General features: G+C 45.6%; 1 protein-coding gene across 2 annotated transcripts in view; it reads left to right on the forward strand.

Annotated features, from left to right (window-relative positions):
* The window catches only part of LOC144784260 (mitochondrial Rho GTPase 2-like), a 1,917,079-nt gene that overhangs the window by 596,047 nt on the left and 1,301,088 nt on the right, over positions 1–19,944 (forward strand). For both annotated transcript variants that reach the window (XM_078662926.1, XM_078662927.1), the window contains exons 24-26: positions 2,507–2,635; positions 3,010–3,143; positions 18,221–18,264. In XM_078662926.1, coding sequence (XP_078519052.1) covers positions 2,507–2,635; positions 3,010–3,143; positions 18,221–18,264 — 307 coding nt within the window. The remainder of the gene's footprint in view (positions 1–2,506; positions 2,636–3,009; positions 3,144–18,220; positions 18,265–19,944) is intronic.

Here is a 19,944-nt window from a genome sequence, read left to right on the forward strand (position 1 = left end):
GGACTGCAGGATTTTATCTGCCCGATCTGGCAGGAGCCTCACTGGTGTGCGGCCATCTTGGTCGCGCGCCACCTAGCGCCCCCATGTAATAATTATAGTTGTCTCAAATAACTATAACTCATATCCTAAGGTAACTATAACTCACGCCCTCGCCATGCACTGCTAATTATCACACATATTACATCGCTCATGACATCTATGACACCATTGATAATATCACTGCAACATTTGCAGTGAAATTATTGATGATAAAACTGTGCATGGCTGGGGCATGAGCTATAATTTCCTTACAGCACAAGTTACAGCTACTTGAGATAAATATACCTATAACAGGTGAATCTCCTCCGTTTTTTTTTTTTAGTTTAAAACCTTATGTTGAACATTTCAAACAACTATAACGTTACTTTCCCCTTTAGAATTTTCTATCTATCTATCTATCTATCTATCTATCTATCTATCTATCTATCTATCTATCTATCTATCTACCTATCTATTTTCAAAACTAATGGGGTGGTCACATCAGCTACTGTCTTGAAAATTTCGGATTGATCCGTCAAGCGGGTCTGGGAAAAAGGGGGGTGGGTCCCCAAAACGTTTTTTCTCCATTTTAGTTTCCATAGGAAACTTTTGACACGGCTACAGCCCGAACTGCTGAACGGAATACACCAAATTTAACAGAAATGTTGCTCTTGGGTCAGAAAGCACTCTTTATGGTAAATGGTGTAAGTCCGTTCAGTAGTTCCTGAGAAATTGAAAGATTTCTCAGATATACAACTGTGGCCGCAGTGGATCTGCAAACCCTCCCGATCTCGTGCTTGAGATCTGATGAGCAGCTAACACTTCAAACCAAGAAGTGTTGGCAGCCATCTCGTGAGTTGGTTGAACCGAGTCACTAGCAAAAATGTTAAAAAAACAAGAAAAAGGGGAAGGGTAGAAACACCCTGACCATCTAGACCTGTTTAGGGGGTCCCTGGGCCATGTATTTTACATTTTTTGGCAGAATTTGCAGTGGATCAGAACTGAATTGGAAAGCAGGAGTGTGCTAGGAGGAGCGTTTGCAGAGGGGTGTTTGCAGAGGGGTAGAGAAAGGGGGCGTGGCCTCTGTCCACCTCTCAGAAATCCAGCTGTGTGGGGCTTACTGGAGGTAACAGGAGTTCTGGTTGGCCTCCAGTGACCCTCAGGAGCTTTGGGGACTTCATCTTCTAAATAGTAGTGGGCCAGGAGGCACGTTTGCAAAGTTGTGGAGAAAGGGGCGTGGCCTGCGCCCACCTCTCGGCAATCCCACTGTGTGGGGCTTACTGGAGGTAACAGGTGGGCTAGTTGGCCCCTACGGACCCTCAGCAGCGAAGGGGCCTTCATCCTCCAACCAAGAGTTCACCAGGAGGCGTGGACTGGTTTGCAGAGTGGTGGAAAAAGTGGGCGTGGACTGCCATCAGATATCATCAGTGATGTAATTTGAGAAGTCATCAGTGATGTCACTGACCTTGCCATGAGTGATGTAATATGTGAGGTCATAAGCAGTGCATTGCAGGGCATGAGTTACAGTTAACTCCGGTAACTGTAACAGCTGATTTTCTCTGGTTTTGTATGAGTAAAATCTGACCCTAACTATAACGTCCCTGTAACCTTTGTTTTTGTTTAGTGAATATATAATTATATAATCTATCTTCATTATGTTTCTTTATTTATAATTCTGTTGTACAGAGTCGAGTAGCATTCCAATATGCCAGTCAAGAGTGTGGGGAAGTAGTGACACTATAATATTGTCAAGGGTGACCATTCTTTAATTTCAAATTACTCAGCAGTAAATCCTTCATTAATTTGAATGTTTATGGACTACATAAAATGACTTTGATTTTACACAATACTAAATTTTCAGCCCTTATAAAAACTGTTCAGCAAAGATCTGCTAGGCTCCTTTCAAACTGTAGGTAAACAACAGGAATCATATTAACCCCTTAATTGCTGCCGTCGGCCAACGGTCGTCACGGCCACTACCTCCCCAGTGCTGCGCACGACCGTTGGACGTCCATTCAGCACTAGTTCCAATGGACAGCGCAGCACTGGGGAGGTCTATTTACAACGCTTTAAAGGGGTTAAGGGCAACTGACAGAGTTATTGTATTTCGTTCTCAGAGATTATTGCATTGGCTGCCATTATGAGCAAGACAGAAAATAAAAGATGCACTAACTGCTCAGCTGATTAGGAAGTTAAGTTTTGGATGTGAGGATTTCATTATTAAAGGGTTCAGTCATTGTTGTTAAATTTGGACTTCTGTAATAGGTTGTTCATTAACATTCCTTTCTTGCACTGGTTAATCCTCCAGGTGTCAAGTTTTCTTCACCTTGTGCCTCATATGCCATACTATTTCTCCTACAAACATTGTGCTGCCTTTTAACCAGTCTCTCGCTCTATTGTCTTTCTCATTCTTTCCTCTTACCTAAGTTTCCTTACTTCTTGTCCCATTTCTGGTCTTGGGTTTTAATTGTATGTGTTTTCTTTGCAGGTTTCTCAGGTGCACAGGACCTTATGCTCCTCACTTGCTGTGAGCCAGAACTCCAGATTTCTCCTGACTTCTGGTGACCGAGTCATCAAGATTTGGGACTATCAGATGAAGAAGAACATCAACTCCCAGGTATCATCTACATGAGCTACCCAAAGTGATTGGCTGGAGGTGTCCTTTTACCTAAGTATTTTAGACCTGTGTAGTATGTGTGCGCTCTGGTGCTCTGTACCTTGATTTGTGTACAAATAGCATTAAAATAAGATTTTTATTTCTAGGCTGATAACAGAGGTTTTTTTAACCACAATGGGCCTCTTAATCCTAAGAGTCTTTAAGAGGAAGGCATGTCCATTTAATATTGTTATGACTTGTGTTAAATCAAATGGTATTAAGTTTAGCATTTAAATAGATGCGGTCCAATTCTTCATAAATGAACACAACCACGGAAAACCCCTAGATTACTGGTATGGACCACTCATGCCAAACTCTTGCTTGTTCTGTCATAGGTTTATATTGGACATTCGGAGATGGTACAACAAGTGAAATTTACTCCTGAACAAAAGCATGTGATCAGTGTTGGTGATGCTGTCTTTATTTGGGACTTGCTGGCCACTTCAGAGGAAGTAGCACCAGAGACGGAGTAAGAACTGAAATCCTTCAGCGGGCTTGTGCGCTCTCTCTCTCTCTCTCTCTCTCTCTCTCTCTCTCTCTCTCTCTCTCTCTCTCTCTCTCTCTCTCTCTCTCTCTCTCTCTCTCTCTCTCTCTCTCTCTCTCGTCTGTCTTTTACCACACAACTTTCTCAAAAAGACACCACAGAGACACAAAATGGCCTTCACACAAGTCTCTTACATCGGCACAAACACTGGCACTCTTTCTTCTACCCTTTTTTCCTCTTTCTGTGCTCCTTTATTTCCATTTTTTGATTGAATCTGTTCATTAAGTTTCGATAATACAACTACAGTAGCTCAGGCAATAAAAAGGTAAGTCACTATCAATGGTGCATAATAACATAGTACACAGCAGACAGTAGTTTGAAATATAATGTACACGTCATAAATCTGCGAGACTGGAGATAAACAAGACAAAGAGGTGTGGGAGGGGAAAAGAAGAGTTATGTTTCGGTTTACAAGTGTCTTGTTTTATTGGCTATTGCATTCCAGGGAAGGTGGTAGGAGGCCAACCTATTAACTCTTCAGAGGGGCTGGCAAGTCCAATATAAAAAAAAGTCTAACATTTGTATTTTCGTGAACGAAAAGTGTAACATTGATGGGAACAAATGCAATGGATTCCATAATGAAATCTGTAACAAGGAATCAGTTGCTTTTGATTGGGTGCATAGGTGGAATAGGTGAAGGGGGGTAGGTAAATTCGAGACAGGCAGGGTGGTGGCTTTGCCCACTAATTGCAAGCCGGCTGACCATCAACTAATCCATTGAATTTAAGAGGCAAGGTAGTACTGCTCTAAATGTGGTACTGCAAGTCCGTCCTGGTCTAGGGGTGAGTATAGTTTCACTAGTGCCACCCTACATCGTGAGTTGTGCCAAATAAATTCCCGTATATGTCTTTCAAATCAACAAAAATGTAGCTGGGATATAAAGAGGCAAATTAGCAAAGTAATATAGGAGACGGGGCACAACCGCCATATTTAGGGGCACTACACGTCCTGCAACTGATAGTGATAATGTGCGCCAAAAGGCCACCTGAGATTTTAAGGATGTGGCAGCTCGAGTAATGTTGCTATCTAAAAGGCCTGCTAGAGAGTGATATACTTGCACGCCTAAGTAGCGAAATGTGTTGAGTTGCCAGGCTATATGCACCGCTAAGTATAAAATGTGGGTTAGGCAAATCAGGCACGAAGGGGAATAGACAAGATTTCCCCAGTTGACCCTCAAGCCAGAGAAGCATGTGAAATGGTTAAGTGTGAAGGCTATTGTGTCTGGAATGGCATGCATGTCTTTAAGTAAGATAAAGTAATGAGTCGTCAGCATAAAGGAAGATTGTATGGGTTCCGTCTTCTAAGGGTATACCCCATGCTCCACCCTGTTCCTGAATTGCAATCACAAGTGGTTCAATTGCTAAGTTAATAAGCATTTGCAATGCAAAAGGTCTTGCATTTTCACGAGTTTAAGCTATTGGCATTGTAAATGACAATGTGTTTTATATATGTTTTAAAAACCAAAGCATAAATAAAAGGCATTGTCATTCAGAATGCCAATAGCTCAAACTTGCGTAAATGTGAGACCTATTGCATTGCAAATGCAAGGCATCACGGACAACGAGGGGGGGAGGGGGCGGAGGGAGAAGGTAAGGACTGCGGGCGGGTGGACGGAGAAGGCATGGACAACGGGAGGGAGGGCGGGGGACAAACAAGGCACAGCAACGGAGGGGGATAAAGATGCATCAAAGCATGTTGTTCCTGCAATAAGAAAAAATGGATAAAGAGAATAGTGCTCACAACCAAAGTAAAGGGGCCAGTCGCCATGGGAGGCGACGAATAAAGAGGAGGCGGTGCTAAGGAGGGAATAACAAGCCTATTTTCGCATCAGAAGCCAGCATTTAGGACAGACAATGAGACAAGCCAATGGCAAATATGGGCAGAGAATGGGTGGGGCTTCTATTCGCTACTCCACCACAACAAGCTTCGCAGCGCATGTGCGCTGACTCAGGCTCCACCTAAAACGGAGAGTGGGCAGTCCTTTCTAGTGCTTCTGTGTATGTAAATTGGGTCGAAAACAAGAGCTCCTGTCTTTAGGCCTATGTGGAACCCCTGCAAAGTGACGAAACTCTGCCAAACTACGCTGAGTTCCATGAGCGGTGGAGTGCATTACTTCATGCCGTTAACGCCGGGTGTTTGTCCCGCTCAGTAAAATCAGCGTGAACAGCATCACTCAGCACAAGAGGGCGCTGCTTCTTTCTGTCACTCAAGTAGAAGTGCTACTCGAGCGGCTGCGTCCTCAACACTAACGGAATGTTTCTCATCGTGAGTGGGAGCGACCATCCGTTACCGTCTGTGTTGAGAAATCTCACTGGGAAGCGGTCTATTGTTAGATTTTCCTCACTCAGCAACTTACCATTAGCGTGCGAGGAAAGAACTCTGCTTGCGGAGTTCGCCGCCCAACCCTACATGTCTTAACCCTTATCGATGGTTGGGTGTACAGTAATGTCACTAGTCAGGGAAAGCGGTCCCAGTGCCATAGTGAGATAGTCTGTTAAATAAAAAAGCCCATCCTAGCCAGTCAAAGGCCTTTTCAAGGTATAACACCAGGCACCCAGCGCAAGGCTAATGCTGAATGCTGTCGATAGTAAGTCGTGACTCGAAAAAAGCGTTGCAGGTTTAAGAAAGTACTGGGAGGTGGAACAAACCCATTCCGATCCGGATGGACCAGGACTGGAACTAAGGGTTCCAGGCGATCTGCAAGGATTTTGGCTAAGATCTTGTAATCTGTATTGAGCAAAACCAGAGGTCTGTATTAGGGAGGGAGATTAGTAGCACCTCGCGCTGGCAGGCAGCAAGACAATCTGCTGAGAGGGCTGCTTCGTACAATGCCAGCAGTCGGAGGGGGGGGGAGAAGAGATGCACTAGTTTTATAGAACTCGGCGGGTAGACCAATGGGCCTGGGGAACGACCAGAGGCAAGCGCTCTAATTGCTTCTTGGATTTTGAATTGTGTGATAGGGGTGTCCAGCGGTACCTGCTGATCTGGGGTGATGCAAGGTAATGATATTGTGTAGAAGAAAGCATCGAAGTATTCAGTGCTCGCATAAGAGATAGTCTGGTATAAGAAAGTGTAATGGTTCATTAGTTCCCTGTGTATTTCGTGTTGGGTATAAAGTAGTGTATCACTGGCGGGCATTTTGGAAAGTCTGGGCTGGTCTTGTTGATTAAGCCATGCTAATGGCCGTACAGATCTGTCTTCTTCAGCATGCGTGTGGACTGACTGGGCAGCGTAATTAAGGCAATGGAATCTTTCCAACAATGAAGCGTGTTCACTGTTCACCCACTAGCTGACATGTTATTGGGGCTTTGTACCACTTGATTCTAGTTGACTAAAAGTGTGTGTTCAATGCTTGAGATATCCCCATTAAGCATTTGACGCATGGTCCATTTTGTCTCCAGGCAGTGTCCATGGAGCGTCACTTTGAATGTGTCCCATTTTGTTAATTTGGTGGATTCCATGTCATTATTATGCTCAACGCAGTCTACGATGGCATGCCAAGAGAGGTGCGGAAGGGGGGTTCTTCCAGGGTCGCTGTCTGTAAGCGCCAGGTGGGAATAGAGGAGGGGTGTGCATTCCACGCAAATTGTAAATACTGACGGTTGTGGTTGGAATGAGTACTGCCTAAGTAATGTGTGTTGGAAATGGATAGAAGTAGGGGGATTGTGCCAAGTATTTCATCTATGCAGATGTAGGAAAGTAGGATCTGTTTTCATGGTCACCTCAACTTTTTGCTGGTGTCATGTTTTACGGACCAGTTTGAATGGGATCCTGCTAATCAGGACCCTAGTCTGTGCTTCTTCCCTAAATTGGACATGGTAAGTACCTAGATACACCCCAGATTGGCTACTGATGTACCCTTATAAGTCCCAAGTATATGGTACTAAGGTACCCAGGGCATAGGTACACCAGGGCCCCCCATGGGCTTAAGCATGTATTATGCCACCCATGGGAGACCACTCAAACTGTGACTACAGCCCTGCCATTGCACTTAAAACCTATAAGTCTGCCCTAAGGAAGACCTTTCAATCCTGAAGGCAGGGTGCTGGGTTATAACTGGAGTCCATTCTCCCGAGTTGTAAGTGCATCAGCCATAACGATACATAGAGTGGCCACACGTCATTACGCGATGGCTAACTCTAAACTGGCTGTAACTAACTCTCTTGTGTTTGTTATCAAACTTGTTGAAATCATACCCCAACACTACAAACGGTTTTGGAGGTATGATTCCATGCAATGTAAAGCTCCTTCTGGAAGCCCTCAGTGCTCCTGATACTAGTCTCCTAGACCCGGACAGCAAGCTATGGCTGCTGCCGACCAGAGACACAATTCTGCCCTCCTGCTATTGAGCCAAGGGGACAGGGGAAGGCAGGACAATAGGTTCCCTTTCACAGGGAGGTGTGACCATCTTGCAGACAGGACTTGGTGTATTGTGACTGGGTGGGGGCGCTTGCCAGCGGCACTGGAGCGCTTTGAAGGGCAAATTTGGTGCCCTCCTTGCATACTCCAGTTGGAACCAGTTCAGGGATTCGTTGGCTCTTGCTCTGAGGTGAAACTGGTCAAAGGACATGAAAATATCCTACCCACTTTCCAGTACCTCCTGTGGGAGGGACCCCTAAATCGTCCCAACTCATTCCTTAGGGTACTGAAGGGCTTACCTGTGGGTGGTTCCTTAGATTCATCGTGGGACAAGATTCAGATCCGAAACCACTTCATCTCCAACCTTCTGGGCACATTGGACTTCGCTGGACTTCCCTTTGGGAACCGAGACTGCAACTGGGAAGACTGCTGCTTCTCCTGGTCTCGTCGTCCTGCCAGTCTTCTGTGTCGTCTATGCCTGTGCTCCATACTGTGCTTTACACTCCTTCTAGATTAAGCCTGAAGGCTGCCCTCCACATCTACCACTTAGAAAGCTTTCTAAGGTTGTCTAAGACTTGGCCCCAGTTGGTGCTCTAGCGCGCATCTTGCCTTACCAATACCTCTGCTTCCTGACCACAAGCAGTAGGGATGGAGCCGCCCGGCTGTCAGCAGCGGCTGGTCTCCTCCATTCCTATGGGATGGTCCAGAAATACGTATCAACAAGGAGAGAGGTAGGGAGAAGGGAACACTCTTATTCCCCACTGGTCATCAAAAACAACATCAAAAGAGTGTTCGTAGCTCGTCGGGAAGGCGAGATTCAGAGCACTAAGAGAAAAACAACACCCATTTCGTGTTATAGAAAGCCCTCACTCACCGACCTAGTCGGTGACATGCTTCATCATTGGGCCCCACGGGGAGTGGCCGAGTGCCACCCCAGTGTGCTTCAACGCCAGATTTACTGCGGAGCGGGTAATGTGAAGTCGTGAGTGGCTAGGTGATTGTATAGGTGAATAAAGGAAGTGTAAGTGGTGAGGTTAAAAGTGTCTTAATTGTATCAAAAAATTCCTTTATTGCCTGATCAATAAGACATATTAAAATATGTGTAGGAAAACTAAGCCAAATAGATTGAATGGCTTGTTTCCTATAAATTTACGTGCTGGTCAACATGTTTCTGCCAATGTTGGTGTTAAATTACCTGGCATTCGTGAGGACCTATAGTGTACTAAACCCCGGCGGTATGGACACGCTAAGGCTCACCCTACCAAAGGACGTGAAAGTAAAAAGTTATGTCAAAAAAGTGCAACAAAATGGTAGGTACTCGCAATTTTGGAGACCACGCAAAAATTAAAATGCACCTGTGGAGAGAAGGGAGACAGACACACATGAAAAAGACATACAAACAATTAGATATCTTAAATCAGAGGTGTGTCAATTGTCAACAGTGACTGTGCTCTGGTGATACCAACCACACATTCCCACAAGGGGGACTAGCGGTAAATTCGGGGCCCCGTCTGTGGGTATGTGCAGGCCTGCGGTAGTGTACAGCAGACCTATAATGCTTTAATCGATAGACTAGGCTCTGATCGATAGGCACAAGGATGCGCCCATCGAGGCGCGTGTGTGTATGAGAGCGCCTGCAGCCAGTGAGCTATAAGTGATCACAAAATACTAGCACTTCACATCCGGAACTGCGCTTGGTATAGCGCGTGGTAGCAAGTGAAGGATCAATGGGCCAAAGGCCAGTGAACTCTGTTTAGTGCAGGCGAAGTTAAAATAAAAAAATTATAAAAACTTATTAAAAAGGGTTCTCACTTGACAGGTGAGATTCTATCACACCATAGACCTCGGGAGGGGGGTGGTGATGCAATTGGCATACCCTAGGGCAGGAGGGGAACACAGGGGTTAGACTACATCAAATGCGTGAAAAGGGAAGCAAACCACTTAGCTGGTAGCGATTCCGTGGCGTTTCAAGCACTTACGCCCTCAGCATCAAGCACCCGCTTGGTACCTGCTACTACCCTCGGGAACCGGGTCTCGTGGATGAAGGACTGGGACCGGTGCCGGGATAATATGGACAGAAAGCGAGGACGCTCGCGTTTCCTGGGTGGGCGGGGCCTGCGTGGGAGCGCGAGGCCAGAGCCAATCAGTGGCCGCGCTGTAGTGAGGATAGGAGGACGTCTCAGAAAAGACTAGAGCGGAGAAATGTTACCGCGCTGAAATTCCTGAATCTTTATTGAATCCCGTGCTAGCGTGAAAACACCACACGCGGGGGGTAGCAGCCTGTGCAGGCGGAACAATTTTAACAAAGGCGGCTAGAACGGATGCATTATCCAGAATACATAACGCATGTCCAAATAACCTGTGCACACGGTGCAGTGCAGATGGTACAGTTATTGAATGGATACATTAGTCTGAACACATAGCGCATGACCATGGTGATCATAGCGTATGTGAATATGTGCAGAGACCCGGTGACCACCATAAGAGGCCGGGGTTCTCCTAGGACCAGTGCATACTGGACTCAGTCTCAGCTAGTGAGGGTACCGCAAGAATGATGACATTCTATGCCTAAAGGAAGGTCCCATGACGGGATCAGGGCGAGATTCAAGGTCTGAGAGTTGACCATGTGACACGAGATGGTGGGATCAATACTGCCAGAATGTGGGGAGATGTTTCCACTGCGTATGCTCAATAGTAGTCAAGTGGCAGAACACAAATCGTCCAAGGGCTACTGGTCAAGTCCGATGCTGATTAGCTCAAAAGGATGTAGTGGGATCTACAGGGGGACTGGAGTAGTTCATTTGAGGATAGATGACCACGGGATTTCATCATTAAGTCCGTGATGTGGGTACCCAAACGGTACACCCACCTCTGCTCTTTCTTAAAGAGTCAGTCAGTAATGTTTGTGCCTCCGTTTATTTGCTCAATTATGGTCCACCTTAGATCGTTTGTGGTATGGTTAGTCTGCAAAAAATGGTCACTCATTTTGGTTGAAGCTTTTCTGCATCTTATATTGCTCCTGTGTTCACAGATCCTCTGTTTGACTTTCCTCGTTGTCATCGCGATATATCGTAGCTCGCAGGGACATGTGATTAGGTAAATCACATTGGCAGAGTTGCAGTTGGTGTGGGTTTTCTGTATCCAGGTTTTCCCTTGTTCTAGTGAGAGGGTTTTGGTGGCTGCCATCAAATGGCAAACACTGCAGTTGGAGCAAGGGAAGTGTCCCGTGATTTTGGGCAGGCCCCATGCATCAGTGATGCTCCGGATTGGGGTGTCCGTGGTCTCTTTCGGTCGGGTGTGTACTAGGGCATCCTTCAGGCTGCGTCCTTTTCTAAAAGAAAACAACGGTTTTTCCCATGTCTTTTTTGTGCTTGTGATAATTTTCCAGTTTTTGTTGATGGATTTTTTCATCAGGTTAGAAAGACTGCTGTAAGTAGTCACGCAAGTTAATGGTGGCTCCTCAGGGGTTCTCTCAGGGGTCTCAAGGAGGGCTTCCCGTGGTTGATTACGTGCCCGTTTAAAAAGCCCTTGCTAAGGATGTTGCTCGGGTATCCTCTTGCTTGCAGTTTGTTGGTGAGACCTGAAGACTGTTGTTTAAAGTCCTCAATGTTTCTGCAGTTTCGTCTGATCCTCAGATATTGGCCATAGGGTAGATTTTCCTTCGGGGGCGAGGGTGAAAAGTGGTGAATTCTAGCAGATTGTTTTTCGCGGTGGGTTTGTAATGGGTTTTTGTCATGAGGGATGTACCTGTATTGGTGATGACCACGTCCAGGAAGACCACTTCGGTCAAACTGACTGTGTTGGTAAACTTGAGGTTTTTGTCTGCCGTGTTGATCCATTCCAAGAACTCGTTGAGGAGGGCCCTGCTCCCTCTCCAAATTAGGAGGATGTCGTCGATATATCGCCTCCAAAAGTAAATATTTGGGGCGAAAGGTTTGGTGGTCGGCAGAATGTGTCTAGCCTCGAAATCATAGACATACAGGCCCGCCACACTGGGGGCGAAAGTGCTGCCCATAGACGTCCCGGAGCACTGGAGGTAGAGCTGACCTTTGTACGCGAAGAAGTTCTCCTTAAGTGCGATGGTCACACAGTCCAGGATAAACTTCTTTGGGGTGTTGTATTCCCAGGTTAATGAATCCAGAGCTGAGCCTAGTACCCTGATGGTGTCATCCTGAGGGATGCTAGTGTATAGGCTCTCTATGTCCAGAGTAGCCAAAATCACTGTGTCTTCTTCAAAGGACATGGTTTGTAAGAGCTGGAGGAGACTTTTTGTGTCCTTCAAGTAGGTGGGGGTGTCTTGGATGATCGGTTTTAGAAAATGGTCACAAAAGATCGAGAGTGGTTCAAGTATAGAGCCAATGCCTGACACTATTGGGCGTCCAGGAGGCGGAGACTTGTTTTTTTTGTGTCTTTGGCAGCGTGTAAAAATATGGGACGGTGCCTTTGCTCTTTGTCAGAAAATCTGCCTCGTTTTTAGATAGATGCCCGTTCTCTTCTGCTTCCTTAACCATGTTAGGACCTCAAACTATTTGAATTTAATAAAATCTACCCTTACGCTGACCCCAACTTTACCCCACCGGCAAGGAACAACAAAGACACTGACTACTCTGATGACAACTCCTCAAACAGTAGTGGGTCCAGAAATGGGTCCAATCGACAAGGACGGAGACGAGGAAATAGAGGCAACCGAGGTAGACCTGGGTACTACAATCAACAACCCAGATGGCCAGCAGCATTTCCACCAGGATGCGGACCTCCCCCCTTCCCCTTCCACCAACCACAGTTTCCACCAATGGGGTGGGACCCCGCCTGGCAACCACCTCAGTTCCAGGCCCAGTACCAGCCGCCTTTTTTAGAGAGGGGCCGGAGAGGAAGGGGCAAGAGAAGAGGGACCAACAACCAGGTATCCTGGGATACAGAAGACCCGTTAGGCAACCACACCCGGAGCAAGACACCGCTTCCTGGAACAAGCGGCCAGGGAACGCGGTGAGTCTTGTCACCAATCTATCGGACACGGAATTAACACCTATACAATTGAAGGTCCTAGAAAAAGGCCTAGGTTTTGTTCCTACGGCATGCCCGATAAGTTCAAATTGCACTGCGAACTCACCGAGTTCTTCAGAAAACTAAAATTGAAGGCCTTCTTTGAAGGAAAGGATGATCCCAATGCGGCTCTCCGGAATGGGGAGACAGGTCTCCGGACCAAGTCCACTTTCACACCACCACCCCACTCAGTACCCGCAGCTATCATAGCCTTCGAACAAGCAGTCTTCCAGGACCTAGAGTCATGCCAAGAACCTATCACATTTGGCAACTTTAGCACTGCTGAGTACCTAGCCCTGGAAAGCCTGAAAATCAACACGGCGATCACATTGAAACCTGCAGATATGGGTGGCGGGATAGTAGTTCAGAACACTACTAAACTATGACAAAGTCTGTCGGGGACTATTGAACGACACAAGGAATTATACCCCTCTTAACCAAGAACCCTCCGCGGAACTTCTGGGTCGCATTATCAACATGGTTAAGGAAGCAGAAGAGAACGGGCATCTATCTAAAAACGAGGCAGATTTTCTGACAAAGAGCAAAGGCACCGTCCCATATTTTTACATGCTGCCAAAGACACACAAAAACAAGTCTCCGCCTCCTGGACGCCCAATAGTGTTAGGCATTGGCTCTATACTTGAACCACTCTCGATCTTTTGTGACCATTTTCTAAAACCGATCATCCAAGACACCCCCACCTACTGGAAGGACACAAAAAGTCTCCTCCAGCTCTTACAAACCATGTCCTTTGAAGAAGACACAGTGATTTTGGCTACTCTGGACATAGAGAGCATATACACTAGCATCCCTCAGGATGACACCATCAGGGTACTAGGCTCAGCTCTGGATTCAATAACCTGGGAATACAACGCCCCAAAGAAGTTTATCCTGGACTGTGCGACCATCGCACTTAAGGAGAACTTCTTCGCGTACAAAGGTCAGCTCTACCTCCAGTGCTCCGGGACGTCTATGGGCAGCACTTTCGCCCCCAGTGTGGCGGGCCTGTATGTCTATGATTTCGAGGCTAGACACATTCTGCCGACCACCAAACCTTTCGCCCCAAATATTTACTTTTGGAGGCGATATATCGACGACATCCTCCTAATTTGGAAAGGGAGCAGGGCCCTCCTCAACGAGTTCTTGGAATGGATCAACACGGCAGACAAAAACCTCAGGTTTACCAACACAGTCAGTTTGATGGAAGTGGTCTTCCTGGACGTGGTCATCACCAATACAGGTACATCCCTCATGACAAAAACCCATTACAAACCCACCGTGAAAAACAATCTGCTAGAATTCACCAGTTTTCACCCTCCCCCCCTGAAGGAAAATCTACCCTATGGCCAATATCTGAGGATCAGACGAAACTGCAGCAACATTGAGGACTTTAAACAACAGTCTTCAGGTCTCACCAACAAACTGCAAGCAAGAGGATACCCGGGCAACATCCTTAGCAAGGGCTTCAAACGGGCACGTAATCAACCACGGGAAGCCCTCCTTGAGACCCCTGAGAGAACCCCTGAGGAGCCACCATTAACTTGCGTGACTACTTACAGCAGTCTTTCTAACCTGATGAAAAAATCCATCAACAAAAACTGGAAAATTATCACAAGCACAAAAAAGACATGGGAAAAAACGTTGTTTTCTTTCAGAAAAGAACGCAGCCTGAAGGATGCCCTAGTACACACCCGACCGAAAGAGACCACGGACACCCCAATCCGGAGCATCACTGATGCATGGGGCCTGCCCAAAATCACGGGACACTTCCCTTGCTCCAACTGCAGTGTTTGCCATTTGACAGCAGCCACCAAAACCCTCTCACTAGAACAAGGGAAAACCTGGATACAGAAAACCCACACCAACTGCAACTCTGCCAATGTGATGTACCTAATCACATGTCCCTGCGAGCTACGATATATCGGGATGACAACAAGGAAAGTCAAACAGAGGATCTGTGAACACAGGAGCAATATAAGATGCAGAAAAGCTTCAACCAAAAGGAGTGTCCATTTTTTGCAGACTAACCATACCACAAACGATCTAAGGTGGACCATAATTGAGCAAATAAACGGAGGCACAAACATTACTGACAGACTCTTTGAGAAAGAGCAGAGGTGGGTGTACCTTTTGGGTACCCACATCCACGGACTTAATGATGAAATCCCGTGGTCATCTATCCTCAAATGAACTACTCCAGTCCCCCTGTAGATCCCACTACATCATTTTGAGCCAATCAGCATCGGACTTGACCAGTAGCCTCTGGCCGGACGATTTGTGTTCTGCCACTTGACTACTCTTGAGCATACGCAGTGGGAACATCTCCCCACATTCTGGCAGTATTGATCCCACCATCTCGTGTCACATGGTCAACTCTCAGACCTTGAATCTCGCCCTGATCCCGTCATGGGACCTCCCTTTAGGCATAGAATGTAATCATTCTTGCGGTACACTCACTAGGTGAGACTGAGTCCAGTATACACTGGTCCTAGGAGAACCCCGGCCTCTTATGGTGGTCACCGGGTCTCTGCACATATTCACATACGCTATGATCACCATGGTCATGCGCTATGTGTTCAGACTAATGTATCCATTCAATAACTGTACCATCTGCACTGCACCGTGTGCACAGGTTATTTGGACATGCGTTATGTATTCAGGATAATGCATCTGTTCTAGCCGCCTTTGTTAAAATTGTACCGCCTGCACAGGCTGCTACCCCCCGCGTGTGGTGTTTTCACGCTAGCACGGGATTCAAAAAAGTTTCAGGAATTTCAGCGCAGTAACATTTCTCCGCTCTAGTCTTTTCTGAGACGTCCTCCTATCCTCACTACAGCGCAGCCACTGATTGGCTCTGGCCTCGCGCTCCCACGCAGGCCCCGCCCACCCAGGAAACGCGAGCGTCCTCGCTTTCTGTCCATATTATCCCGGCACCGGTCCCAGTCCTTCATCCACGAGACCCGGTTCCCGAGGGTAGTAGCAGGTACCAAGCGGGTGCTTGATGCTGAGGGCGTAAGTGCTTGAAACGCCACGGAATCGCTACCTGCTAAGTGGTTTGCTTCCCTTTTCGCGCATTTGATGTAGTCTAACCCCTGTGTTCCCCTCCTCCCCTAGGGTATGCCAATTGCGTCACCACCCCCCTCCCGAGGTCTATGGTGTGATAGAATCTCACCTGTCAAGTGAGAACCCTTTTTAATAAGTTTTTATAATTTTTTTATTTTAACTTCGCCTGCACTAAGCAGAGTTCACTGGCCTTTGGCCCATTGATCCTTCACTTGCTCCCACGCGCTATACCAAGCGCAGTTCCGGATGTGTAGTGCTAGTATTTCGTGAACACTTATAGCTCACTGGCTGCAGGCGCTCTCATACACACACGCTCCTCGATGGGCACATCCTTGTGCCTATCGTTCAGAGCCTAGTCCATCGATTAAGGCATTATAGGTCTGCTGTACACTACCGCAGGCCTGCACATACCCACAGGCGGGGCCCTGAATTTACCGCTAGTCCCCCTTGTGGGAATGTGTGGTTGGTATCACCAGAGCACAGAGTCACTGTTGACAATTGACACACCTCTGATTTAAGATATCTAATTGTTTGTATGTCTGTTTCATGTGTGTCTGTCTTCCTTCACGCCACAGGTGCATTTTAATTTTTGCGTGGTCTCCAAAATTGCGAGTACCTACCATTGTGTTGCACTTTTTTGACATAACTTTTTACTTTCACGTCCTTTGGTAGGGTGGGCCTTAGCGTGTCCATCCCGCCGGGGTTTAGTACACTATAGGTCCTCACGAATGCCAGGTAATTTAACACCAACATTGGCGGAAACATGTTGACCAGCACGTAAATCTATAGGAAACAAGCCATTCAATCTATTTGGCTTAGTTTTCCTACACATATTTTAATATGTCTTATTGATCAGGCAATAAAGGCATTTTTTGATACAATTAAGACATTTTTAACCTCACCACTTACACTTCCTTTATTCACCTATACAATCACCTAGCCACTCACGACTTCACATTACCCGCTCTGCAGTAAATCTGGCGTTGAAGCACACTGGGGTGGCACTCGGACACTCCCAGTGGGGCCCAATGATGAAGCATGTCACCGACTAGGTCGGTGAGTGAGGGCTTTCTATAACACCAAATGGGTGTTGTTTTTCTCTTAGTACTCTGAATCTCGCCTTCCCGACGAGCTACGAACACTCTTTTGCCCGGGTGGCAGGCCAGTCCAAGGAGTTGTGCTGCCTCGCTGCCCTCCGATCCACTGCGCCTTGCACACGGCTGACAAGCGGTTGTGCTGGCAGACAGCAATTCAGGAAGTTAGGGGGATGCCTTCGTTGGTGTCGATGGGAGGCTTATGGCAGGATAGATGACGGATAATGGGGAAGAACCGGGGAGCCTTCTCCCAGTGCATCCGCCATCTTGGCTGCACAAGCCACGCCTCCTCGTGCTTCTTTCTTTGCACGTTTGCCCCTTTTCCTTCCCATCTCTAATTTTTTCCTTACATCTAAACTTTACCCTCCATTTTCCAATTCACTTCTCCCCCTACCCCCTTCCATTCTTTCTCCCTCCCCTTTAGTCTTTTGTTTCACTGCACCATTGTATGTCTCCCCTTTCTGCTCACCACCCCTTTTCCTTTCATTTGCTGTTGAATTCCTTTCTTTTCTTATGATTTCTTTCATGTCCTTCCTTGATCCCCCATTTTCCCTTCTTTCATATTTCTTGCCTTCCTTTTTCCCCTCATTGCTTTCCTTTTGCCCTTTTCCTTTCTTTCATTCGCTCTTCCTTCTTACCACTCATCTTTTCTGCATCCTCCATTCCTTTTCACCATTGTAGATCCTCTATAACTTAAACCTCCTCTTTTTATACATTCTTACTTCATATCTGTTTCTCCTTTCATACATCTTTACACCCTTCCCTACTTTCTTGTACTCATTCTTCATCCTTCCTTTGCTAGCCTTACCGTCAGTTATTTCTTATCTATGATTTTCTTCTGTTTTCCATAAACTATTTTCACTTTATTCATAAATGATCCCATTTTATTTCTTCTCTTATTCTACTATATCCCCCTATTATTTATTTGTTTATCTTTCCTTCCTCCTTCATTCGTTCTACATTCCTTACCCTTTACAACCTTCCTTCTGTCCTCGCTTCTTTACCAGTTATCCCATCTGGCACTCCTTCTGTTTTCAGTCTTGTGCTATTGCCTCTTTTCTTTCTTCCTCATTTCCTTATTTCTTCAATACTTTACTCTTTCCTTCCCTTTAATTTCCTCATACTGTTCCCTTTTCACAGTCCTAGCTGTCCTCCCTCCTTTTCCATAGCTTACACTCCCTTATATTTACTTATTTTCTATTCATATGCTTGTTTTCCTCTTTCTTTTCTGTACATATTTCGTACTGTCCCTTATGTCAATTCTTCTTGTGTTTTTTTTTGTCTTTCTTCCTTCCATGTCATCCTATAATAAATTCTGTGCTGCTGGTTTCTTTTTTTTCTTTTTCCTTTCCTTCATTCATATTTCCCCCCTCTCCCTCTTTCACAACACATTTCTCTTCTTTATTTTCACGTGGTCTTAACCCTTATCTCTTTTCGTTTCAGGATTCATCAGTCACAGGAGTCTCCCAAGTTCATTCCTGAAGATGGTATGCTTGTTTCTGATATTCTCAGACTGCGTCTTGGTGCCTTGAAAGCTGTTTCTTTTTTTAGATGGAAGCTAAATGATTCCAAGAACCTAATAAAAGAAGGTAGCAATGATACTATACTAAGCTAACCAGGTCAGTGCTGCTCAGCAGGTCATCTGAGGATTGGAACCAAAGATGGTTGGTTCAATGTAAAAAATGCCGCTCTATATAACCAGTGCTAGTTTAATGCAAAGGTGCACGGAGCATGTGGTTAGTCTGGCTAAGATCTTGACGCACGCCACTAGACTCAAAACTAAAGAGAAGCTAAATATCCCGCCTGTCCTAAAGGATCTTACAATTACTCCTCTTTGCATTGCAGGTCAGCTTTTTTTTATGTTGTGAACATTTCAATGTTTCTGCTGATCAATGTTCAGTTGCAGGGATTTGCAGCCGGCTATTGTTATGCATACTCCTTCTGTTCATACCTACTGAGCAGAGGACCTTTGACACTCAGGAACAGAACAAAGAAATATATTGCTGTCTCCAGTTGTTAAGGAACATGTACAGAGGAAAGTGAGACCTAACTAAATGTTTTCCTTCTGAGAAGGCATAATACACTTTCCAAAAAGTGATCATCAGTGATCTTCAAGGAATACCATGTATGCATTTTAATAATGGTGATCTTGTGCTGTAGGTTGGTTTATAAGTGATGCACCCGTACATCTTAACTGAGAGTGGCAGATGTAATTATTCAGCAAACCTTGACTCTGCAGGTGAAGACTTTATCTGGCATTTCGTTCTATATCGAAGCACTTGCTTTGAATAAATGCATGCATCTTCAGTACATTCCTTCTGCATCACAGTATCTTCACTAATAGTCCAAAATGCTTGAATAACTCAGTGCTGCATTTGTGGATCCCAGATTACTTTTCCATAGATATGTTGTCCATGAATATAAACATAGGGTGCCAGCCCACTTTAGGGGTCTAACAAAAGTTTAGGGGTCTAACAAAAGTGATAATTGTTCCTGAATATAGAATGTTGGATTGAGTATATCCCATTTCAAGTCTGCTTTGCAGCATCTTAATTATTAAAGTGGTTTAAAAATATATAATTGGAAGGAAATAATGCAACCCGAATGGCTTACACTGAAAGCTGTGTAAAATGTACCCAGTCCTTTGATGCATGTACTGGCAGTTGTCTAACTGAGTGAATTATTTTTCCTGGCTCTTTTTTGTATGATTTCAGAGCAGAAGTGAAGTTTCACACTTCTGTATTTTGACAGAATTTTAATCCTCTTTACAACTTTGTTTATCTTCTCTCGACGTCTTTTAAAAGGATCTTTTGAGTGTTTTTTTTTTGCTGTACCTGAAATGCTTTGCTATTCAGAATTTGAAGAAGCACCCCTCTGGAAGAAGAAGGAAGGCGGTCTCAGACCCATGTAATATCTATGTAGTATGTCTCCTGGTGGCACATTCTGTGAAAGATTGTGACATATACCAAAGAAATTACTTTACAGGACCAGGAGTGCATAAGACCTTAGAGGGATGCTGCAGGAAATGAGCGATAAGGGAGAGAAGAAAAAGAAAAGGATTGAGGAAGCTTGTGAAAAGGACTACCCAAAGAGGAGGTCCAGGGACAGAAGACAGAGCAGTAAAAATCATTGATGTCACCATTCTGAACATTGCTGAAGACCACCCT

This window comes from Lissotriton helveticus, chromosome 10, assembly GCF_964261635.1.
Source record: "Lissotriton helveticus chromosome 10, aLisHel1.1, whole genome shotgun sequence".
Classification (NCBI taxonomy): Eukaryota; Metazoa; Chordata; class Amphibia; order Caudata; family Salamandridae; genus Lissotriton; species Lissotriton helveticus.